Source organism: Camellia sinensis, chromosome 3 (genome assembly GCF_055761805.1).
Source record: "Camellia sinensis isolate YWXY chromosome 3, ASM5576180v1, whole genome shotgun sequence".
NCBI classification, from domain to species: domain Eukaryota; kingdom Viridiplantae; phylum Streptophyta; class Magnoliopsida; order Ericales; family Theaceae; genus Camellia; species Camellia sinensis.
Window position 1 is genome coordinate 138,567,854 of NC_138963.1, and position 25,961 is coordinate 138,593,814.

The 25,961-nt window shown below is 37.3% G+C and overlaps 1 protein-coding gene across 1 annotated transcript; it reads left to right on the plus strand.

The window, feature by feature from the left end:
- Positions 1–435: 435 nt before the first annotated feature.
- Positions 436–25,535, plus strand: LOC145822798 (mitogen-activated protein kinase kinase kinase 1-like). Its single transcript, XM_082920916.1, has 10 exons — positions 436–565; positions 711–1,783; positions 5,205–5,289; positions 5,433–5,495; positions 15,601–15,758; positions 18,744–18,816; positions 18,932–18,991; positions 20,032–20,142; positions 23,444–23,687; positions 24,584–25,535. Exons 2-9 carry the CDS (start codon positions 813–815, stop codon positions 23,657–23,659), a joined length of 1,737 nt encoding a protein of 578 aa, XP_082777042.1. The 5' UTR covers positions 436–565; positions 711–812; the 3' UTR covers positions 23,660–23,687; positions 24,584–25,535.
- The last annotated feature ends 426 nt before the right edge of the window (positions 25,536–25,961 follow it).

Below are 25,961 nucleotides of genomic sequence, written 5' to 3' on the forward strand. Positions count from 1 at the left end.
CTATTTCAACTTAAGGCTAAAAAGTCACGTTTGGAAATAATTTTTTAATTTTTTTAATTTTTTGTGAAAGAAAGAATGTAATGATTATGAGTTAAATGTGATATTTTGTCTTATTAAGTTAAAAAAATTTATTTTATCCTTTTATAATTAAAATAACTCTAAACCTAACCCAACCCAACCCAACCCATCCCATCTTCCCAAACAGGGCTACATATCCACTCTAAGTCCGGCTTGAGCCCGGGCTGACCTGGTCCATGCCCATCCATAGAGCAAAAGGGTTATCCGGTCGGACTCTCGGACAAGTAATGACCCGACCCCACCCTCGCGACTCACCGCGTTTTTTTCTCTCTCCTCACAAGTCCCGACGGCGTTTACCGGTCTTCTCTCAGTCTTACACTCCCACCTCTCTCTCTCTCTCACATTTCGTCTCCATTTGGTCTCTCCTCAACCCCCAAAATCTCCAAACAAAATCGCAGTGGAGAGAGAAACAGTGAGAGAGAGAGAGAAAGTAATCACTCGAATTTTCTCATCTTCACCAGCTTTTGTCCTTCAAATCCACACTGTGGTCTCTCCTCAACCCCCAAAATCTCCAAACAAAATCGCAGTGGAGAGAGAAACAGTGAGAGAGAGAGAGAAAGTAATCACTCGAATTTTCTCATCTTCACCAGCTTTTGTCCTTCAAATCCACACTGTGAGAGAGAGAGAGAGAGAGAGAGAGAGAGAGAGTAGAGGGAGGAAAAACTCGAATGTGCTCAACTTTTCTGGTTTTCTGATGAATAGTTAGTCAGGGGCTTAGATGGGTCGAGCTCTCAATGCATCACATACCTCAATTCTTCGGCCGTAGTAGCCAGAAACGCAAGGAGGACATGGGTTCTTCAAAGCACAAAGCAAGTGGTCCGAAGCTCGATCGTCGATTGGCCAAGAAGAACATAGACTACGACCCGACGACGACCTCGCCCTCCTCGTCTTTTTTGGCGACTTCACCTCTTCGAACTCGATCGCTCGATTTATCCCCTTATGGTGATAGAACTAGCTTCAGGGTTCACGGAATTGAAGGCGAATTCGATATAATTTGCCAGACTTTAGGGCTTTCCGGTCCAGATGACTTTGCGATTCCCACAGCAGCTTGGGAGGCGAGGAAGGCTCGTTCATCGTCAGATCTTCTTCCTAGGTCTCGGTTACGGCGGTTGGACAGTCCCAAAGTCGATACAGTCCAAACCCTAGTGGAGGATGATGGATTATCTGATGGGTTTACACCATTCGAGCCTGCTATGGTTCGTGAATTGTCAGATAGGTTAGGAAACAGTGTTAGGATTGGGGATTTTAGTGGGAATCAGAACTTTTCGCCTCCGATTGTTATCGATTCTTCTCGGTATGGCGGCGGAGGAATTAAGGGCATTAGACCACCTGTTCTTGCTCCTCCGCCGGGAATTTCAGTACCAGTCATTGACAATACGTGCTCAACATGGGATATTTTCAAGTCTTTTGCTCCGGATGGTGATTTAGGTTCGTCCTCTTCTGCAAGAGGGTTCCTTTCTTCTGATGATGAAGAGGATGAAGATATTGTGAAGCGAGAGGAGGTAAATGTTGTAAGGATGGTAGAGACTGCAGTTCTTTCTGAGTCGGGATCGTTCACACCGACTTCGAATGATGATGATTCTTCTAGTACCACCACGTCGAACATCTCGCCAAATGGTGGATTTAGACGCATTAACCCGTCTTGGCAAAAGGGTGACCTTCTGGGTAGTGGGTCGTTTGGATCAGTATATGAAGGCATCGATGAGTAAGTTTTATTCATTTTTTTATTTTTTATTTTTAATGATTTTAGACTAGTTCTATGAAACGATAGCATTGTCTACGCCTAGTCTCAACCAATGAAAAATTGCAACAAACATAAACCTAACAGAGGTGAATAAACGGCCATGTTGGGAAAGTTAACTATTTTAGGCTTCGCTTGGGAAGTCCAACTTGGATTTTTTTTGGCTATTTTAGTCACAAAAAATAAAATAGTCTGTTTAACCCAATAAGACAAAACATCATATTCAACATATAATCATTACATTCTTTTTCTTACAAAAAAAAGTTAAAAAAGCTAAAAAAGCCGAAAGCTCTTTTCAAACTAGACTTTTTTGCTCTATGCTAAAATAGTCAAAAAAAAAAGGTCAAAAAGCAAACCCACTTTCCAAACGAACCCTTAGTTAACTATATGAGTTTTTGACTGTTTTAAATCTGACTAAAATAATTATATTTAGGAAGTTGGTTAAGTTTTTTTTAGTTGATTTAATAGTTGTGAGAGAAAAATAAAATGATTATGGGTTGGATGTGATATTTTATCTCATTAGATATTTTAGGTTCGTTTAGGATGTGGGTTGGATTTTTAACTTTTTGGCTATTTTAGCCTGGAGTCAAAAAGTTTCTATTGAGATAGGTTTTTTAGTTTTTGTAAGAGAAAAAATGAAATGACTATGATTTGGATGTGACATTTTGTAGGTCTCGTTTGGGAATAGATTATTTTAGTAACTTTTTGACTTTTTACGAACAAATGTGCAAAAAAATAGAGAGAGTGATGTGATAACGTATAGTAACTTTTTGATTTTTTGGCTAAAAGAGCCTATTTTGTCTATTTGTGATTATTTTAGCCCAAAAAATCCAATTTTAGCTTACGCCAAAAGAAAGCTTTGTGTTGTAATAGGTTATTTTGGTCCAATCTTCTTTCCAAACACTCCCAACATATCACACTTGTAAAAAATTTCACTACGTGATTGGTTAGGAGCACCAGTGTTTGGCAAAAGCTTTTTTTGACTTTTTGGGTTAAAATTCACAAAATGACAAAATAGGTTAAAATAGTCAAGAAGACAAAATGTCATTTTACGTTTTCTCTCATAAATATTACATTTAATTACAAAAAAAATCTAACTATTTTTTCAAACACAAAAATTTTAACCTACTAAAATAGCAACTTCCCAAACACCCACGTCTACTTGTGAACTTGGGCTTTGCATAGATCTCTTTCTCCTTCGGGGTAATTATTGGATGGTCTTGATGTACATGTGGTGTTCCCAACCAATGACATACCAAAAATCTTTATGGGTGGAACAATGGTGACCTGCCATGTTCGCTAGTTTGTATTGCGGTTTTCCATTGACTATGTACATCATATAGGTAATGCCACATGATACTTGGACTATTCAACAATTTCCCTCTGTTTAGAGTCTTTATTTTAAATTCTATATAAGACAATTTTTAGAAGGAAGATAAGAAGAATAAACCATTCATAGTACCTTTCTATACCAGCTCATCCTCCACCACCCACAATCTGAATGTCCTGCGAAATCCAAAGAAAGCCTCAACAAACCCCCCTTCCCAAATCCTAAAAGGGTGGTAGATATATAGGAGTTCAGACCTATTAGTAGTTAGTTTATTGGGTAGAACATATAAAATCTTGGTAAAATTACTTTCCTCAAGGTTGAAAAGCAAGGTGGAAAATATGGTTTCCAAGTTGCAAAATGATGTTGTGAGGGAAACGTGATTCTTGTGCAATGTTGATAGGGAATGGGGGCCTGCCCTCTAGGTAGAGTAAGGAGCTAGGACATATGTACAAGTTAGCAAATGAAAAGCGTATCTAGGTATTAGACATTAGTGGAGGGATGAGTTGTGGCTTATATTTTTGGGATGTGTATTGTAGTGTTTGGAGGTGGTTTCAAGACTTGGGGTTGATTTAGGCAAGTTGGAGTTGATTCCTGTTGTAAGCTGTGGTCTCATGGATAGTACCTTGGTTCCAATAGCCAATACTGTTTCGGATTTAATTTTAGAGCGATTTCAGCTTCAGTAAATGAAGTGAAAGTGTCAGTATTTATCTAATATTAGGCATTTAATCCTAACAAAAAGCATGCTCTCTAGTTTGCTCAATTCTTTTTATTTATTTATTTTATAGATTGATTAGTTTGCTCAATTCTTAATACACTCTTTAAAGTCTTTAACCATCATTGGATTGTTTTGGCGACCTACTAAAATAGCCAAAAAGTCACAACCAAAAGGTTAAGGTAGCGTTTGGTTGTGTTTTGTAAATGTGATTTGAGAGTATGAGTTGTATTTTGAGTTTGTGTGTTGTGGAATTATGATTTGAGTGAAGAAAATTTGTTTGGTAAAGAGTTTTGAAAATAGTTTTGGAAAAGAGGTTTGATTTGAGTGGGGAATTATTGATGTGACATTTGATATGTGATACAAAAATTTACAACTCATAACTAAACATACAATTCAAAATTATTTTAAAGCACATAAAAAATTTAAAAATTTTCAGAAAATATTTGTCCCGATTATGTAAATCAATTGCAAAAAAAAAAAAAAAATCTGGAAATCAGCCGGACATCCGGGTGGTCTACCGGGTGGACAACCGGGTGGACAAAAAAGGCGCCTGTGCATCAGAGTTCTCTCTGCAGAGTGTAGAAAATTGATTTGAAAACGAAACCAAACATCATGCTCCAACACACGGGTAGAAAATTGATTACAGAGCACAACCAAACAGAGCCTAAATTTTCTCTCTATTTTTCTGCATGCCTTTTTGTAAAAAGTCAACAAGTCAACTAAAATAGCTAATTCTGTTGCAAAAGGATTTTTTTATGGGGAAATTGGGAAGAGGATAGGAAATTGGTTGATGGGGAGACTGCATGTACCCTGGTTCACTTGGGAGGTTTGCGCCTTAGAAGGCTTGTCAAGATCAGTTAGGTTTATTAGGATCATGGTTGTGGTCCTTGTGGAGGTGCACGTTGGAGAGGAGCTTTTAAAGCCTTATATGGGAGGGTTTGTGTGATTTGACCCCTTTGGAGATGCATTTCTTGGATTCACATATTGGAAACTCTGGAGGCTGTTCCGTTGCCAAGGAAAAGCACAGTTATCTTTCTATTTTTTCATTGTATCTTTTTGACCTCCTGGTTTTGTTTCTTGACTTATTCTACACCGTGATTATGTTTCACTCAGTTCTGTCTATTTCTAGATTTTTTCTTTCTTTCTATAAACAAGAAAAAAGTGGAAGAACAATTTCACAGATATTGTATGTTTGTTGCCTAATTTTATCCTTTTTGGAGTCCTTACTTTTCTATTCTTGCAAAGTTCTAAATTCTTTCTGTACTTGGCAAACACAAATGCTTTTCACTGGTCCTATGTGCACTTGTTGAACCTTACTATTTTTTTGTGTTTTCTTGCAGTGGTGGTTTCTTTTTTGCTGTGAAGGAAGTTTCTTTGCTTGATCAAGGAGACCAGGGAAGGCAAAGTATTTACCAACTTGAGCAGGTGATAAAATCTTAAGCTTTGTGTCAGTAGATGTTCTTGATATGATTCCCCCTAATATTGATATTATGGTTTTTTGATAATAGATTCCTGTCGAGGTTCTTGTGCTCATTCCCAGTGTTCTGTTTTCTAATGTCTTTGTCCAGGAAATTGCTCTTCTAAGTCAGTTTCAACACGAGAACATAGTTCAATACTATGGCACTGATAAGGTACTGCTTTCTTGCTTTTCATACTGACTTGTAGTTGTTGGTCTCTCAGATTTTTCTTGTTCATCTCTGTGCCTGAGGGTCAGCGTTTTAAGCTTAGTAATTGCATTGAAATAGTAACAGGTGACATATGACAAATTTCTGTGGGCTGCTGTCTCTTCTTAAACTTAAAACTGAGGATATTGACCGTGACATGTGCAAGGTAGAGGCAAGTTTATAGTGTTTGTCCATCTCAAATGGGATTCAGGACAGTGGGAGATATAATACCAAAACTTTGAAATGAGAAGGAAATAATGTACTGTAATGATTTGTATATATAATTTTAGGGTTGATTACCAACTAGTCCCATTAAGTAGGCTTAAATACCAATAAGTCCTATTGACTTTTTGAATGCACCAATAAATCATACATTACCTATGTTGCCCTCATTAAATTAATAAATTCTAATCTATCAAGATCTTTCATATTCATCTCTCCCCCTCTCTCTCTCTCTCTCTCTCTCTCTCTCTCTCCACTATTTCTCCAAAAGCTTCACACAGCCATTGTCATCGCCATGGCCACCGTCGCCATCCACCACCACCACTGCTGTCGCCATCCACCACCACCGTCATCATTTGGCCACTACCGCTTTTCACCAACTATCCCCATAGCCAATCTATACACCATAGCCAATCTATACGCCACTGCCACCATCGCAGATCCACCACCATTGTTGCCTATCCACCTCCACCATTGCAGATCTACACTACACCGTTCGTTGTAGATCTTCAATTCTCTGTCACCAATCTACACTTTACCATCTCCGATCACCTTTCACCATCGCCGATCTACACAGCCATCACTTCCTCTATTGCTCCTACCATCCCCTTTATCCTTTATTAGTATTATCATCGTTAGCCACCGTTTTCTGGTGACCTCATATAGATCTACACCGATCTAGTTGTTTAAGTGGTGAAATCAACTCTAAATGACTCTAAACAATGGTGATTCTCCAGATCTAGTCCTTTTTTCTCTCACTCTCTCTCTTTGTGATAACTTTATTAATCTCTCATTTTTTCTTTTTGTTTTTTCTGTGTGTGGGAAAGGAGGGTGGGTTCTTGTAAGTGAGCATGAGTAAAAGGGCAATCAAATTTGTTGTTTATAGTTTTTTTACAAATCGATTTGCGATAAATTTGTCATTGAACATATTTTTGATTAGTTCGTTAGATAGTCTCTGATACTTCCTCTGTGTATATGTCTATGTATGGTTATATTTTTGTGAGTGAATAAGTATGTAAGTAAATGACAGAAAGTGGGTGTGTGTGTGTAAATGTGAGTGTGAGAATGAATGATTGAGTGTTAGAGGTGGTGGTAGTAGTGATATGGTGGTGATAGTGTGAGAATATAGAATATATTATTGTGTGTTGTGTACAAATTAGAGTCCTATTAGAGACATGATTGTGTTAGAGTCCTGTTAGAGACATAATTATAATTGTATTTGTATTTTCCTTTTTGGTTTAGGATTTAGGGCTATATAATCTAAGGTTTGATTGTAATCTTTGATACATTGAATATATGAGATACAGAAAGCTATTCAGAAATCTTACATGGTATCAAAGCCGTCTCCATTACTCTCTTGTTCATGTTCGTGCTTGCTTCTCCCAGGCTCATTCTGGTTCGACTTTGGTGTGTGATTGTGCCTCATCTCAGTCGACTCATCTGCTCATTCTGGTTCGTAACCCATCTGCTCGTGATTGTGCCTTGTCCCAGTCAACCCATCTGGATTTCTTCTCTGTTTGTGCTATTTGGTAGTCGCACCCATCTAACGGTTCGACCCATCTAGTCATTGTGAGAATATGTGTTCTCCTAGGATTAAGATAAGTGTCCTATATCTATTAGACTTCTATATATCTCAGTAATGTATTCATGTAGGATTAGGAGTTAGTGGTACTCTATATAAATGATGTATGTATTCTTTGTTCAATCAATTCAAGACTAATATACAGTTTTATTCAGAAAACTTACATGGTATCAGAGCCATCACCATTACTCTATGATTCAAAACCCTAGCACTATCACCATTGCTCTTTGATTCGTGCTCTCTCAGATTCACTGGTTGTCTTCAACTTGGGTGGGTGACCCATTTGTTCCTAATTCGGAGTTGCGATTGCTAGTCGAAGCCGTGTTTGCTAGTCGTCGCAGTACTCTCAGTGCGTCGACTTGGTGCTTCGAGTCATCTTCTCTCGTTTGGGTCTGATTGTGCTCGTGAGGCAGCAAGGTCTCACTTTCGCTCTACTTCGCTCACTCTTGTCTGGGCCTGATCGCCTTTGAGTCTGATTGCCTTCGAGTCATCTTCTGTTCTTCAACTTCGTTCTCTGTCTCTCACGAAGGTCTGCTCTCTTTCTCTCTCGGTGGTGTCGTTTTCGGCAAAGCCTCTCTCTAGCTCAGCTTGGCTTGATTTACTCTTCTATTCTATTGGTTTTGGGTATTTACACTTGAAGCCCTAATTTGTTTTATTTATACTTCGACCCATACTTGTGTTTTATTACAATGTCAAACACTAAAATTCAAGCCATTAAATGTAAACTCACTGGTGGCAATTATGCTTATTGGGCCAGTGTTATGAAGAATTTTCTTCTTGATCAAAAAAAATGGGGCTATGTTTCTGGTTCTGCTCCTCGTCCATCGGACTCGAAGGTAGAAGGGTATCTGTCTTCCTGTGACACTTGGGATTGTGATAATGTCCAAGTTCTAACCTGGTTTCATAACTCTGTGGATGACCGTATTGGAATGATGTTTTCCAAGTACAGTACTGCCAAGGAAGTGTGAGATTATTTACTCGGTGTTTATCAGCAGTCCAACTTTGCCAAGCGGTATGAGTTGGAAACAACTATTCAGAGTGCTCGTCAGCGGGATCAAACTATTCAGGGCTTTTATATTGAGATGACAGGTCTCTGGGATCAGTTGGCTCTTATGGAACCACCTAGTCTCAAGATACTAGATGCTTATATTGAGTTTCGGGAATAGGGTCGTTTATTCCAGTTCTTAACAGCTCTCTCCCCTTAGTATGAGGCTATTCGAGGTGGCATCCTTCACCGATCTCCTCTTCCCTCTGTGGATGCTATTGTTTGTGAATTCCTCTCTGAAGAAACCCGTCTTAAGACGGCCAGTCAGACTTTGTCTCCTTCTGTGTTCTTGGCTCCTGCCAAGCCGCCCTTGTTATCGACCCCTCCTCCTCATCAGCTTCAGGCTACTGTGAAACCCAAGAGAAGACCATTAGGGCCAGATGAGTGTGCTTTCTGCCATCAGCGGGGTTATTGGAAGAACAATTGTCGCAAAAAGGGACGTCAGCCTGCTCTGTCTTCTCAGACACAGTTTCGTGGTCCTACTTCGGGTACTTTCCGACCTCCTGCTGCTTATACTGCATCTACTCCGGCTCCCGATCTTGACTTGGCTTCCCTGCGTGCTCAGGTTGCACAACTTTAGCATATCCTATCCACCTCTCAGTCATCCCCATCTACCTCCGCTCTTACCTCTCTTCATTCAGGTTTGTTTGGGTCCTCTTCAGGTATCCCTTCTTCTGTCTGAATTTTTGATTCTGGTGCCTCTCATCATATGACTCCTCACTTTTCTTTACTTCAAAATTGTATTCCCCCACCCGTTCCTATTACTATTAATACTGCTAATGGATCTGGTATGTCTGTTTTATCTATTGGGTCTGTCTTACCCTCTGCCATGTCTGCTGTTACTATTCCTTCTGTTTTTTATGTTCCTCAGATATCTGTCAGTTTGTTAACTATCAGTCAACTTGATGCGTCTGGTTTTGATGTTATCTTTTCCTCTTTTGTCTGTTGTGTATAGGATTGGGTGTCCAAGAAGCAGATTGGGACCGGCCGTAGAATTGGAGATCTCTATGTGGTTGAAAGCTTGCATCTCCCCTTATCCACCACTCCAGCTGCACTTTCCTCGTTTTAATTAGATTCTCAGTCGAGTTAGTTTTACTTATGGCATTCTCGTCTCGGTCATTTGTCTGTTGACTGCTTACGGTCTTTAGCTCAATCAGGATTGTTGGGTAAAGTTTCTCCTAGTCAAATTGATGAATGTCAGGGGTGTAAACTTGTCAAAATGTCAGCTTTACCTTTTAATAAAAGTACATCTATTTCTATTTCTCCTTTCTCTCTTGTGCATACTGATGTCTGGGGACCCTCTCCTGTTCTTACTAAAGGGGGTTCAGTATACTATGTGTCTTTTGTTAATGATTGCACCCGTTACACGTGAATTTATCTTATGACTCATAAGTCTGACTTCTACCGGATATATCGTACTTTTCAGTCTATGGTCACTATACAGTTTGGATCTACTATTAAAATGTTGCGGTCTGACTTGGGTGGGAAATACTTTAAAACTGAATTCTGTGAATATTTGTCCAACTTGGGTACCATTCACCAAACTTCTTGTACTAATACACCTGCCCAAAATGGCCGAGTTGAGCGTAAACACCGTGATCTTCTTGAGACAGCTAGGTCTCTTCTTCTCTCTGCCTCCGTTCCAGCTCCGTTTTGGGGTGAGGCAGTTCTTACTGCTGCTTTTCTTCTCAACCGTATGCCTACCTCCCTTCTTTCTGGTCGGTCTCCTTATGAGGCTTTCTTTTCTCAACTTCCTAATTACTCCCTCCTTCGTGTGTTTGGGTTTGCGTGTTTTGTCCTTTTATCCCGTAAAGATAGGACTAAACTTAGTGCCCGATCTGTCCTATGTGTTTTTTTGGGATATAGTCTCACTCAGAAAGGTTATCGCTGTTATGACCCTGTTTCTCGTCGCCTTTATGTCTCTTGCCATGTTGCCTTTCTCGAACGTCTATCTTACTTTCAGCTTCCTCCTCTCACCGCCCCAGTTTCCAAAGAGGATTTGGTTCATATTGATCCATTTCCTTCTGAGGTCCCATCTGATGAGTACATCTCCACAGTTCCTCTTGAGCTTATTCCATCTTCTCCTCCTGCTTCACCTCTGACTGCTTATCCTCCTTCGCCTTCTCCTCCTTCTTCTCCTCCGTTGTTAGTTTATTCTCGTCGCAAGGCTCCTCCTCTACCAGTTGTCTCTACCCCTGCTTCTGATGACTCTGATCCTGCTGCACACCGATATCCTCCTCTCGAGCGCGTCATCCTCCAAAAATGTTGGGTTGGTCTAATACTTGTTTTTCTATTTCCTATCGTACCTTTTTGTCTGCTATTTACTCTTTTGCAGAACCTCAGTCTTACAAGGAGGCCTGTCAGGATCCTCATTGGGTTCAAGTTATGGAAGATGAGTTGTTTGCTCTACAGCAAACTAGTACTTGGGAGTTGGTTCTTTTTCCTGCTGGTAAGAATCTGGTTGGTTGCAAATGGGTCTACAAAGTCAAGACTCATTCTGATGGTTCTCTTGAGCGTTACAAAGCTCGTCTGGTGGCCGAAGGTTTCTCCCAGGAGTATGGTATTGATTATGAGGAGACATTTGCTCCTGTTGCCAAGATGACTACTGTCCGTACTTTGATTTCTGTCGTTGTTGTTCGTTCTTGGCCTCTTTATCAGATGGATGTTAAGAATGCTTTTCTTAATGGCCATCTTATTGAGGAGGTTTACATGCGTCCTCCCCCTGGTCTTCACCATGCCTCTGGCCAAGTCTGTCGTCTTCGGTGTGCTTTATATGGTCTGAAGTAGTCTCCTCGTGCTTGGTATGATCGCTTTCAGACTGCTGTTACCGAGCTTGGGTTTCATCCTTCTGCTTCCGACTCTGCTTTGTTTCTAAGACATACCTCGGCTGGTTTTGTTGCTCTCTTACTATATGTGGATGATATGATCATCACTGGTTCTGACTCTTCTGCTATCTCTGAGGTCAAGCAGCATCTCTTCTGCATCTTCGAAATGAAGGATCTGGGACCATTGCGGTATTTTCTTGGCATTGAGGTGGCTTTTTCTCCCAAGGGTTACTTTCTGTCCCAGGCTAAGTATGCTAACGAGGTTATCCATCATGCCAGACTTAATGACACTAAGCTGTCTGATACCCCCATTGATGTAAAACTCAACACTATTGATGGGTTCCTCTAGATGATCCTACGTTATATCGCGAGCTTGTGGGTTGCTTAGTCTATCTGACAGTTACTCACTCTGATCTTGCTTATGTTGTCCATGTGATTAGTCAATTTGTTTCTGCCCCTCGCTCTACACATTGGGCTGTTTTGCTTCGGATTCTTCGCTATCTTCGCAGTACTATCTTTCAGGGCTTGCTGTTCTCTTCTACTTCTTCCTTAGACTTGGTGGCTTATGCTGATGCTGATTGGGCTGGTGATGTTAATGATCGTAAATCTATTTCTAGTTTCTGTATGTTTCTTGGTGATTCCCTAATTTCTTGGAAAAGCAAGAAACAGATTGTTGTTGCCCGTTCTACTGCCGAAGCTGAGTATCGTGCTATGGCTCATGCTACTGCTGAAATTGTCTGGCTTCGTAATCTCTTATCTGAGTTGGGCGTCCCTCAATCTTCCCCGACCTCTCTCTATTGTGACAACCGAAGTGCTATTCAAATTGCTCATAACACTGTCTTCCATGAACGGACAAAGCATATTGAGATTGATTGTCACTTTGTCCGTCAGCATCTGCAGTCTGGCTTTATCTCGCTTCCTTTTGTCTCTTCGGCTCTGCAACTTGCTGACTTCTTCACTAAGACTCACACCACTGCTCGGTTTCGGTTTTTTCTTGACAAACTCTTAGTGTTTTCTGCTAAAACACCTTGAGTTTGAGCGGGGGTATGAGAATATGTGTTCTCCTAGGATTAAGAATAAGTGTCCTATATCTATTAGACTTCTATATATCTCAGTAATGTATTCATGTAGGATTAGGAGTTAGTGATACTCTATATAAATGATGTATGTATTCTTTGTTCAATCAATTCAAGACTAATATACAGTTTTATTCAGAAAACTTACAGTCATCGCCTCCTCACAGCTCGTCTTCTCTCTCTGGCTCTCCTTCGTGGTCAACCCATCTTGGTTTTGCAAGACTTCGACCCTTCTCTAGTTCAGTCTGTCGAAACCCCTAGTTCTCTCTCTGGTTTGAAGCTCTCTGGACAAATTTCGCGACCTAGCTGATTCGCAAGTCTTTGACTCGCGACTTCTTCTCGATGCTCTCTGCCTCGCGATTGTCCCTGGATGTTATCTTTGTTGAAAAAAAACCAAAAAAACGTTGCTGGAAACTATCACCGGAGGTGATCGTTGGTGGCTGGAGGTGGTTGCTGGTAGGGGAGGAGGGAGTCATAATAGTGTTGATAATGGGGATGAAAAAGGTGAGGGAAAGGTATTTTAAGGATATTGATAGGTGAAAAAAGGAATAGGACTTATAAGTAAATAAGTCTGAACAACAGGATTGGCCCATAAGTGCCCCATAATTATTCGAGGGCAGTGAATTTATTGTTGTTTTCAGTCATTCTTGGTCCAAGAGTTAATTTTATATTGTCAAATTTTGATTACCATTGAAGATCAATTGCTTAAGTAGCAATAGATTGTGTATGCATTATCTTTATTGATGAGTTTCGAGGATGGCATAGGTGCAATACAACTTTCAAATATTGTGGATACTGTATACAGAATTTGAATTGTGGCTTGCTAAAATAAAAGGATCATATATTTATTTACTCTGTTTGGAATTTGAATAGTGGCTATTTACTCTTTTCCCCCGTCGTAGTTGTCTTTCTTTGTTTCCTTGAACTGTGTTTGAGATTGCATTCTACCAAATTTATCCCTTCATTCATTTCTTTTGTTGTGGGAAATGGAGATAGTAGATATTTGGAATGGAGTTAACTTGAATAGGGTTTTAATTTTAAACAACTTGGTTATAAAATACATGTAGAAGTTTGAGATATGCCTCTTACACATTTTTCTGTCATGAGAAATAATTATTACTACTTTGTAACTTTGCGAGGCAACAAACATACTAGCACATATATTCAATGTAGGTAGTGTCAATCACATTCAGCTGCATCCTTATCTCATTTGATCTTTCGCATGGAGTTGCAGCTACGTGTTTATTCATCGTGCTGCCTCATTTGGTCTTTTGCGTAGGCTTTTGGCCTTGTTGTTTGAATAGTGGTTTGACCCTTGGGACTTTAGATCTCTGCTTGATACGTCATTGAGAGCCGTGTTTTAAAAAGTGCGCTTAGGCGTGCGTCTAACCTCGAGGCGCAGTGAGGCACTGCCTTGTGCGTCAAACAGATCGAGGCAAGGCAAGGAATGGAAGGCTCACGAAAGGTGTTGAGGCGAGGGCTTTATTCTAAGGTGCAAGGCGTGGGCTTTATTCTCCTTGTGTTTTTTTTTACTCAAACTGTTGATTAAGCAATTTTTCTGCGTTTATACCCACAGGGAATTAAAACCCTTCAATATAAAAGGCCAAATGTGATTAGAAAGTGATAAAAAAAAAAAAAAAAAACCCTAGGTGGAGATCGATAAAAAAAATCGATTGACATTGCATGGAAAAGAGAAAGATCGACATGTGTCTTCTTCAGGTTCTTCTTCTTTGCTGTGTTCTCCTTCGCTGGTCCTGGTTGTCTCTCGCACTCTTTTTTTCTTTCTTTCTTTTTCTGCTACAGCCACTGTTCCCGCTTTCTTTCACTAGGTTGTCCTTCTTTGCTGGTCCTGGCTCTCTCTCTGCCTCTTTTTTTCTTTCTTTCTTTTTATGCTTGTGCATGCAAAAAGGTGGATTCTTATTAACCTTTTCTTCTTTTGTTAGATAATATATTTGTGGTTTTTAGAAGATTGAATGTTATATTTAAAGATTATTTGCCTGGTTTTAAAATGTTATGTTTATGTTGAAAACTTCACTTATTTTAAAATTTTGCTTATATGCTACAACTTGCGCCTAGCTTTGGTGAGGCACACATCTCGCCTCGCGCCTCACGCCTCATGCTTAGGCTATAGGAGACTTTATTGCCTCAGTGCGCCTAGAGCTTTTTAAAACACACGTTGAGAGGATTTGGCTGTAGTGAGAAAGCCAATACTCTTATGGTATGGCTATGGAGGCTACCACATGGCCGTTTGGTTCAAATTCCAGAACTTCCACAGGTGTGCAATCAAGCAACCATGATCTGTAGGATATGGTTCTCTTATTTTTTTTGGTTGCTAAAGCTCTTAGAGGGATGCCATTGAATGTCATTATCAGCAACTGGAGAGGTGTGACATCCTCTAATCCTCGAAGGCAACACATGTTGGCTCCAACCTCGTGGTAGAATTATAATCGATTCCATTGCTGTTCTCCTGGGGACCCAGGTCGGATTAGCATTGTAGGTATATTTGATCAGCTGTTTTCTTTTAACAAGATGGCTATGGCCCTATGGGTTCATTACTCGATTTGTCTCTCTTGGAAGATGTTGGGCTTCTTAAACTGGTCTTAGGAATTGTTTGATTAAGGACAATGCATAGGTCGTTGTGGGTTGGGTTCAGTCCTTGGGATCATGGTGACACAGTTACTTCATGCGATCGATCTTTGAGATTCTCATTGCTTTATAAGCTAAGATCAGATGGATTCCTAGATTCACCAACAACCTAGCTGATTTCTTTGCTAACGAGGGATTATTCATTATGACTATTGGTAGGGGGCCTCTTTATCCCCTGTGAGCTTTCATTGTGGTTTTTGGGGTTTGGGTTGGAGGGCTTGTGTTTGCATGGCCTCGTGGGTTTTCTGTGGGCTGTTAGAATGCTGGATTTTAATTTTCCTGGGGCTAAAAGAATTCCTTATCTTCCTGTTTGTTGCATTAATAAAATTTCATTTTCTTATAAAAAGAACATATATCCGTGAGCATATGTCTAGTCTCTGTGGAGTTAATATGTGGCACACGTGCCAGTGTTTGCGGGTCAGTTTCACGTATATGAAATCAATGTTACATTGAGTTTGTGAGGTAAGCTGAGTGAGTCCGTTGCCTGATGTCTTACTTTGATTTTCAAGATTTATATCAACAACGACATTTTTGCTAGTTGCTACGTTTGCCATAGATCTTTGTTTTCAAATATTATCCCTAGCAAATTTTAGATAACAAATACATATTTGTCTTTCTCTTGCAACTAATGGTTATCAGCTTCTAAATTTTGTCTTGTACACAATGGTCATTGCAGGATGAATCAAAACTCTATATCTTTCTTCAGTTGGTAACCAAAGGTTCCCTTTTAAAGCTCTATCAGAAATATGAGCTTCGAGATTCCCAGGTCTCCTCTTACACAAGGCAGATTTTGCATGGTTTGAAATATCTTCATGAGAAAAATGTGGTTCACAGGTGATACAACTGTGCTTAACATGTAATTCTTTAATTTGGTAAATTATATGTTCTTAAGATTTTCTCTTTTTTCTTTGGTTGTTTTGATCTCCTCTTATAAAATATATCGAAGTGTTTCATAGTCCAATTTTGTGTCTACCATTCGCATGACGTTTATGAGCTTTCCTTTTCCTTAGGGAAAATCGGTTCCTTTTTTAGAATTATATTATTCTGTATGATTTAAATCATGACAATAAGAAAAGGGGCAGCAGGGAATGGGACGCACTTGTGTGATGAGGGTGTTTTCCATGCAATTGGAGAGGCATGTGTAGGTAATTTGGCGGTTGACAAAGGGATGTCTGAGAAAAGACATGTATAGTGGGCTCATCTCAAAATGAGAGGGGACGACTTGTAGCTTTCAGCTTCTACAAAACACACTGAAAATGAGTTGTTTCAAAACATATTAGTAATATCCGGCAAATTCCATTTCTACTTGCCTCTTTTTGTCACAAGAAAATGTTTGAGAACAAAGAAAAATATTAAATTTATTAGAAAATTTGAGAAACTAGAAAGGAGTAGCTTATTAATTCACTTTTCTTTTTTTTTTTCTTTTTCTTTTTTCCCCCTTTGTTATTGCAAAGTACTTTTTTTGTTATTAAAAAATAAAATAAAATTTTCACTAATATATATATATATATATATTTCATTTATACTACTACTATAATTTTCCATTTTTAAAGTGTTTCTTTTTTCTTTTTTTTTGGGTGCAATGAACAACCTCCTTCCCCAATTGGCATGTTCAATTATTTAATTATTGAGAATGTATTAACATTATATAGGTTTTAGTTTTTGCTTCCAAACATTTGCACATGTTTCCAAATTATTTTATTGTTTTCTTTTATGTTTTTGTTTCTAATCTAATTGAATCAATATACCGAAACAAAATTTTGATCCTTGCTTCTTATCCATTGTGTAGTGGTTAGGGTGTTATGGACATCAATTTTGTGCGTGCTCGATTTAGTGTGGGTATTTTGTTGGAATGGTGAAAGATCTACTCCATTTATGGAAGGAGATGGAGCGGGGAGGAGGAAGAAGGCCTAATTGTTAGCTTCGTTGGCTCTGATGTGGATTATTTGGTGAGAAATCTATGCATAGTCATTCTAGGTCCACCCATTTTGGAGATAGTTATAAAATTGATAGAACCGAAATGGTTGAAACACCAAATAGATGAAGACACAATGGCCTGGTTAAATTAGGAGTTAGTTTAAATTAGTGACCTACTTTTAAGTCGAAAATAATTTTTGTTTTTTTTCTTTTGTTTTGTTTTTCTTTTTTCTACAATGGGGCCCTACCCTCTCCACTCCATGGGGATGATCTACAGGGTTCATATCTACTCTTACTACTGGACGCTTACCCTACACCGATAAAAACTAATCCACGACTTTTGCTATCGTTAACACCATCTAAGCTTACGCTGCCATTGGTTGAGAGATGGATGTAAGACCCCCTCTCAAAAGGAAGCACCTAATTTTAAGTTGAGAAGAAGTTTTCTTTATTTTTATTTTTTTGTATAGTTGGTTTTCGGGTATTGTCGATCCATCTCTGAACCAATTTTTTCATTCCGTAGAGTTTTTTGGGGAAAGGAGGTTGTATAGATGATATAGGTTGTTGTACATGGTTGTGCTCCCTTGGTGCCCATAAGAAGAACATAAACTTTTAAGAAGGTGGCGTGTCATGTCGGACACCGAAACCAACACGCCACAACACCTATCTAACACTTTACAACATTTGTTACACACATGTCCAAGTATATTTTTTAAAATTTGTTAGACTCGGACTCACTTCATACATTTGGGGAACACGTGTCTATTGCGTAGACACACATGAAGTATGTTACAAGTTTGAATAAAATAACTTGGAATATTCAATGATAAAAAAATAAAAAAATGTATAGTTACTTTTCTCTTTGACTTTAGAAATTAGTGTTGCATTGCATGTTGTCACTTTGAATTAAGTATTCATATACAAGGCTTAATAATGCTTATCCTTATACAGTTATATATGACATATATTAAATAAATGAAATTATATATTTTGCTCGTGTCCCGTGCGTTTCATGTCTTATATTTTTTGAAAATTTTCCCCATCAGTGTGTCCATGCCATTCCATGTCTGTAACCGTGCTTCTTAGTTGCTGCCTAGTCATAATATCATTTATGCTTATCAATTTATATCTGTATGTTATGTTGGTTTTATATTTTCTCGAGATATGTTGTAATGGTCCATGGGTCGTAATATGGATCATAATACATTTTGGTGTCCATATTAGCTCTAGAATAATCTTAATAGTCAAAGCAAAAGTTTTCTATTTATGAGTCCTAATCTTAATAGGAGGAGAAGCTTTTAGAGCTCGTGTGATTCATAATGCAACTTATGTTAGGGGTCATTCTGATATAATTTAGGGGTTGAAATTTGAAAAGACTAGGGTTCCAATATAAGGGCTATATACCTAAAGGTGAACGACATTGAATAGTCCAAACCGGGGGGGACAATATATTGAATGTGGGAATAGAACAAGCTAGCAGGAACAACAACAACAACAACAACAACAACAACAAAAAAAAAAAATTAGGAAAGACTGATGAAAGGATGAATTAGAATGGATGGCAAAGGAGGAAGTGGTGAAACTCACTGAGGGAGGGTGATTTGTGCCCTTCCAATCCTCTTGATCATTTGAAAGCTTATATAGGTTGTGGAATGCATTATATGTGTCCTAATAGTATTGTAAGAGGAAAGGAAAAATAAAGAAAGAGGAGAGTAAGAAGAGAACAGAGGAGGTAAGAATTGTGGTGTGGCAGCTCTGTTCCCAATTTTTTTCTCTTGTTCCCAATTTTACATTACTTGGGTAAACTTTGCCATCTCCAGTGGCAATTTCTGTCTGTATATGAACATGGATAAATGTAATGAAGTTTCTAAATTCTTATTTTTTCCATTTCTTGCCTTCCAGGGACATAAAATGTGCTAATATATTGGTGGATGCCAATGGATCTGTTAAACTTGCAGATTTTGGATTGGCAAAGGTTCTCCCCTTCCCATCTTCAGATTGTGATATCATTTTCTCTTTTATAGCTTCTGATACACTATAGTTCCCTTTGCTTCTCCCTGCTAATATTGCTGGTTGATAACATTGTGCAGGTGACTAAATTAAATGATGTCAAATCTTGCAAGGGAACTCCATTCTGGATGGCACCTGAGGTTTGCCTCAACTGCCCACCCCCTTCTTTTCCTGAGTTGATTAGATTGAGGGCTTTATACAGGCATGCGTATATATGTGTGTGTGTGTGTAAAAGGATTTTCTCAGTTCTTCTGATAACCTAGTTGAACAGCCATGTCATCACATTGGGAAAATGGTTCTAAATATTAGCTTATGGAGTGCATTTCAGCTGTGTTTTTACTCATATAGATCAATGCACTAATGATTGGGATTCCAGTACTATTAGCATGTTTATACTTAACTGTTATATCTGGTTATTCATAGAATTAGTTGAAAATCTCTGAGTTTTAGTCATATACTGCTAACTTTATCTTAAATCTCTAGCTTGGGGACTTACCTTGAATCTCTACTAACGTTATCTTGAATTTTAGTCACTATAGATGATAAAAGTTATGGTTAAACGATCTCCACATCGTCTTCTGAATATGAGACCAAGAATCATGAAAATTCTCCTTGATAGAGACAAAAGCACAACCCCAATTGCTCCATCAAATGACCTGTTCAGATGTCCTTCCATCTCCTTCTGCACCAATTGTAGATCTTTTTAGTACATCAGCATAAGTTTAGTAACTATGTTAGTGCTTGCTGATGTACATCAATATGCAAACAATCAATATGATCAGTTTAGTATGTTCAGTATAAAAAGCAGTCAATATGAATCAAGTCTTCGTTAGAGACGGGAACAGTTGTGGGAGGGAGAGAAAAGTAGGGTACACACTCAAGAAAGACCACATGACTAAAAGTTATATGTTTCTCGTCATGTGACCTTTCTTGAGTATCTGCCCTACTTTTCTCTCCCTCCCACGACTCTTGCCGTCTTTAAGGAAGACCTGATTCATATTGATCTTTTTCCTGTTATTGTAGTTTAGTATATATTTGTCTAATATAAGGGCAGCGTGATAATTGTATTCTAATTAGGGTTTGGGTTTTGATAACTATATTAGTGCATGCATATACTAAACAACTGCTTACAGAACCGACATAAAATCTGTTTCTAATTATCACATTTTTACCATTACAGGTTGTTAAACGGAGGAACCAAGGATATGGGCTTGCTGCAGACATATGGAGCCTTGGGTGCACTGTCCTAGAGATGCTGACCCGTCAAATTCCATACTCTCATTTAGAATGTGTACGTAGTGTATTTTCTATATTTTCTTCTAAAAATGATGTGCTCTCTCTCTCTCTCTCTCTCTCTGTTGAGAAATCTACACAACTTTGATAGTGAGCGTGTGATAGTAGATATTCTTGTTAACCATGTTGCATTTTTGGATTGGCTTGTGTTCGTACTTGCCTGTTTAAATGAAGTCATCTAGGTACTTCAAGTTTTTGTGACTTTATACATGCATGTAGTTCTTGAAATAAGCTAGCCTTGACTAGATTAATCTGAAATTTGAAGTATCGTTCAAACATTTACTGCAGATTTGTATAACTCAATTGATTCTTGTAGTTCACTATCTGTTTTGAGTTTAGTAGTTTGTGGTGTGTACTTGGTGAGATTTGTTACGTATAATAGAGCTCATCTTCTTTTGCTACTGAAGTCTGATCTTTGGAGCTAGTGTAGTGCGTGTGAGTACCGTGAATATAGATGAATATCTTCTGACATTTTAAGAACTATTTTTTCCCTGTTTAATAGTTTTTAATTTTCAATTTTTATTTTGTCTAACAGCAACTCGTAGGAAACACCACAAAGTTATTAGGATAAGTGTATTAGGATAATTTGTACTTATTGGGGTGGGAGGTGTGGTAATGGTGGGGGTGGTTGGGTGTGCTGATTGAGGGAGAGATGAGAGAGGGAACATGAGGGGAGAGGAGGAAGAAAGATGAGGTGGGAAAAATGGCAAAGTGTATTAGGATAATTTCACCTTTTCATTTTAGGGTATAAAGGTTGTCGAAGATAAAATTTTATTGTTAAATATATAATAAGATATGGAAGATATTATAATATATGGAAATCTCATGATTTGTGCTTAGCGTGATTTTTTCTATCTTTGATTTATCTCAATTCTTTAACTGAAGAGATTTGATTGTATCTCCTACTCTATATATATGGTCATATGGATGATGTCAAAATATATAGAGATATCATGATTTGTGCTTATCATGATTTTTTCTTTGATTTATCTCAATCCTTTAACTAAAGGGATTTGATTGTATCCCTCACTCTATATATATGGTGATATGAAAGATATCAGAATATAGGGAGATCTCATGATTTGCGCTTATCATATTTTTTCTATCTTTGCTTTATCTCAATCCCTGAACTGAAGGGATTTGATTGTATCTCCCACTCTATATATATATATATCTTTGTTATCAGAATCTTACGATTCGCGATTCGATTCGCGATTCGATACGCAATTTTTGCAAAATCGATATGAATCTATGAGTGAATCTATTTTGGAAGTGAATCTCTAGTGAATCGCACGATTCACAATCGATTCACGATTCGATTCACTTTTTACGATTCATGCAATTTTTGAAATTATTGTGTTCGACATATTTTCAACTCATTTTTTTCATCTTTTTAGTGAAAATGACATAATATAACTTCTAAAAGTATTTAATACCAAAATAACCAACATATATATATGATTTGTTATTATTTTAGTGATCATGGAGTTTTTAATAGGATCCAATCAGATCCGGTCAGACCTAACATATTTTTAACCTTTCTTCTCATTTTTGTCCCATTCAAAAAATTGTAATATATCTTCTAAAGATGTTTAAGATTAGAGTTACACTATGAATTATCTATTACTATTTTATTAAATTGAATACTACATGTGTGAGGTCAGTTATACCTGTTAAAATGTTTTAGGCTTTAAAATAAAATATCCTAAATAATTCTTTCTTATTATTTGCTCACTCTTACTTAGAAAAGTATATATGCTTATTGTCCAAATATCAATATCGTTGTTAACTATTGTTACTTTAGAAATTAATAGTTTCTATTTGGTTATTACCTTTATTAAGAATGGTTGATAAAAAAATCTTAAAAAAAAAAAAAAAAAAAAAAAAAGGTAAGATGGTAATTTTACATAGGAACCTTTGTTAACTTCTTACCTATTAAATTACGTGATTATCATTCAAAATAACATTTTTGTTGATTTAAGTCTAAATATTTTATATTCATAAGATACATTTAACATCTAAATGTGTAGATATATGTTTTTAAGTGATTTAGAAAAAGTGACCGAATCTTTACGATTCACGATTCGATTCGATTTGCGATTCGGTACGAGACCATTTCGATTCACGATACGAATCCCGATTTGACAACTATGATATATATATATATGGTGTACCATGTAATAAAAAATGATGAAGTCAATGAATGAAAAATTTAGCCCATAGGGCTTTGGGTGTGTAGACGTAGACAAGATTGGTTGAACCACGTTAACCCTTGTGTTATTTTTTGTTCTTCTTCCTTTCAATCTCTATTATCTCTCTATATTCAACTTTATTCCCTTATAACAAAATTCAAAAAAGGTCATTGTGTATTTTCTTTTACTTTCGTCAACCAACAAACACCAACCGGGGAGGTTAGTGTAATTTCCAAAATGTGAAGGAGAATCTATATTAAACCTGAACCTCAGGTGTTGTAAGTGTAATTTACCTTTCTTTTTATTTGATTTACAAGGGTTGGGCCCTTTGATATGTTCTCTAATTCAATTCCGTTTGTCGTTCATCAAGAAAAGATAAAAGAAGAGAAGATTTGAAGTGCGACTCCTTTTTGTTTGGTGGTGTTCATTTGTGGTGAAAGAAGCCATCACTCCTTTTAAGACATGGAGAAGCCCATTCGCAAATTGTGGTGCATAGTTCTTGTTTCAGGGAGATTGAGGGAGTTAATGCCTCCCCACATAATAATTTGGACTTCATAGCACTTTATTTCCCTAAATCTCTTTTGTTCACTGTGTACATGGATTGTCACCTCATCTGGCGCTTTTAATAAGATATTAACTCACAAAAATAATGAAAAAAACACAAACATAACTCATAATCAGTTTTGTATGCTATAGAATTATGAAAGAGGATTGGAATAAGTTGATTACTTGTCTTAAGCAACCTAAATCTGAACCAACCCCTTCTATATGCTCACTGCAAACTACTGGTAATACATGTACATTTTAAACTCAAAATCTGAAAATACTTCCAGTATAATTAGTGGTCCACTAATGATAAAACACTGAGCGGCAGATGTATGTAGAATCTTATACAAGGAATTAAATGCTATTTTGTTATTTCATTTGCCCAATAACTAAGCTAGATTTTATTGTCATGTTTTTTATGTCTGCAATTGCTAGATGTGCTTTCCCCTCATGACCAATATTTACGGTTGAGTAGGTTATAATTTCGTAATTATTTGTGCAATTACAACATCACAGGGATAATAGTTTGGTATTTTGACATCATCTTGCTCTGTATTACAGCAAATGCAGGCATTGTTTAGGATTGGAAAGGGTGAGCCACCACCTGTTCCTGATTCGCTTTCGAGTGATGCACGGAATTTCATCTTTAAATGCCTACAAGTTAACCCAAGTGATCGCCCCACTGCTGCTCAGCTCTTAGACCATTCGTTTGTTAGGTGCCAACTTCCCACTTCCTCAGGCTCATCATCTCCGTACAATTTTGGCCAACGGGTTTAAAGTTGCCATCAGTGTTGAAGATAGCAAGGTAAAGGTTCATTTTGGTATTAAGGAATTTCTAAGATTCAAACACCATAATTGCCGTGTCACAAGTATTTTATCTAACCATGTGTTGGTGATTAATATGACTATGGGAACCTTAGAATGAATGTCACGGGTATGGACATAGGATATAAACTTTCCGTCATGGAAATCTAAAAAAGACATGAGACAACATTATATATATTTTATCAAAATAGTAAGAAATTATTTTCCTCGTCCTACATATTGGAAAATAAGATAGAAAAAAAATTCAAATATCTGTTTTAAAAAATTATTTTCATTAACAAATTTGGAAATTTTGTGCTCTAGAATTCTGGATATTTAATAAAATCTAAAGGAGGAAATTTATGAATCCATGTTTTAATTTAATTTTTTCAAACTTGCAATGCATTTGACTTGTGTTTTAGAAATGGGCATGTGTTGTGAGTGTCCAAAGCGTGTTTGGTTTTGAGAAAAAAATAGGATACGGTCCAATATGTGTTGGGAAGTGTCTGATGAGTTCCGGTGTCTAACATATGTTTGTGTTGAACATATGATATGTTCTTAGAACTGTCCATGCTTCTGAAATGGGCATCCTGATGCAATGTTGGCATTCATGCATTCTAATGGGGAGAACATTTTAAAAAATTACTGTGTTTGTTCTTTGTCTTGGCAACTGTCATGCAACAAGCTTTTAGGAGACTTTCAGTTCATCCTCAGTGTCAGGATGCTTCATGTAATATTTTATTCTACATGCATAGTATGCTCCTACTCGTTTTGTGGTCATCTCTGGTCATAAATTTATAGTTGGGGACTCTAAATGATGGCTATGCTGCCAATGTTGTCATCTTTGCTTGTTCTCATGATGTCTTCTATTTTTTTTTTTTTCCTTGTTGAAAACAGCTCTGTCGATCAGGATTTGTTTATAGTAGAGAAGCCTCAAGTCATGTAACTGATCCAAAGGATAGCAGTTATCAGATTTTTTGCCTGGAAGATATCAGATATTCGGCATGCTGAAACTTTAATGCTATGTTTGATTCATTGGAATGAGCCAGAATGGAATGATGATTTTATCATAATGTCCATTTTCACATTTGGTTTACTAAAAATATTATGAAAATTGCATTGCAAACAAAATTATCATCCATCATTGTAAATGAATGACAATGGAAATAGAAGTCTATGAAATGACCATTTCATACCAATCTACTTTCATTCTAGTGAGTGGAATTGAAACTAGATTGGAATGGAATGGTTGTTCATAACGTTCTATTTGCATCGCCATTCCTTTACAATGATGGATGATGATTCCGTAATTACGAAAAATACATTGCAAATGGAATCATCATCAATCATTGTAAAGGAATAGACATCCAATAAGAAGGCTATTTAATGACCATCTTATTCTAATTTACTTTCATTCTAGTGATTGGAACTGAAATTAGATTGGAATGAAATGGTCATTCATAGAATGAAACTGAAATTAGATTGGAATGAAATGGTCATCCATAGCCTTCTTATTGATGACTATTCTTTTTCAATGATGGATGAATGATAATTTTGTTTGCAATGAACGTGCGAATGGACATTCCGATGGAATGATTTTTCCAATCGAGCTCATTCCAATGAACCAAAAGGGTTTCTTCAGAATAATATAATTTTGTTTGGTTTCCCTCCAGTGCGGGTTAAGTAATTTTGGAAATTAGAAATTGTGATTGAGCAATGATTGTAAAGATAGGACTCAAATTAGTTGGATATTTCTCTTTGTTCATGCAAATGTAAAACGAAATTAATGTACATATACATTATTACATTTGTATTAGTGAAATTCTGAAGGGAGAGATTTTCTGTGTTACTGGTTTTTGTGCTTTGCTTCTTTGATTGTTTCCTCGGAAAATTAGTAGATTTTCTCAGTTCCATCTAAGGGTTTTAAAGATTGGAATAGCTGTTTGGGTTTGATTTCGCTCAGATTATCATTTCAACTTGAGAGAGCGTTTGAACTTGGTAGGTCCATTTTAAAATTGATTTCGGTGATTTGAACTGTTCATTTTTTTGACTTGTTGAGTAGAATATTTATACAAAAAATCAAGATGATTGAATATCGGTAGTTATATATTTGAAGACAAATATAATTTAAAAAATAATCATTTATTTTTTGTAATATAAATTTGATTTAAACATATATTTATCGATATTCAATCATCTCGATTTATTATAGGAATATTCTGGTTAACATGTCTTAAAAAGCGAACGATTTAGAATCGAAACGAGATTTCTGATG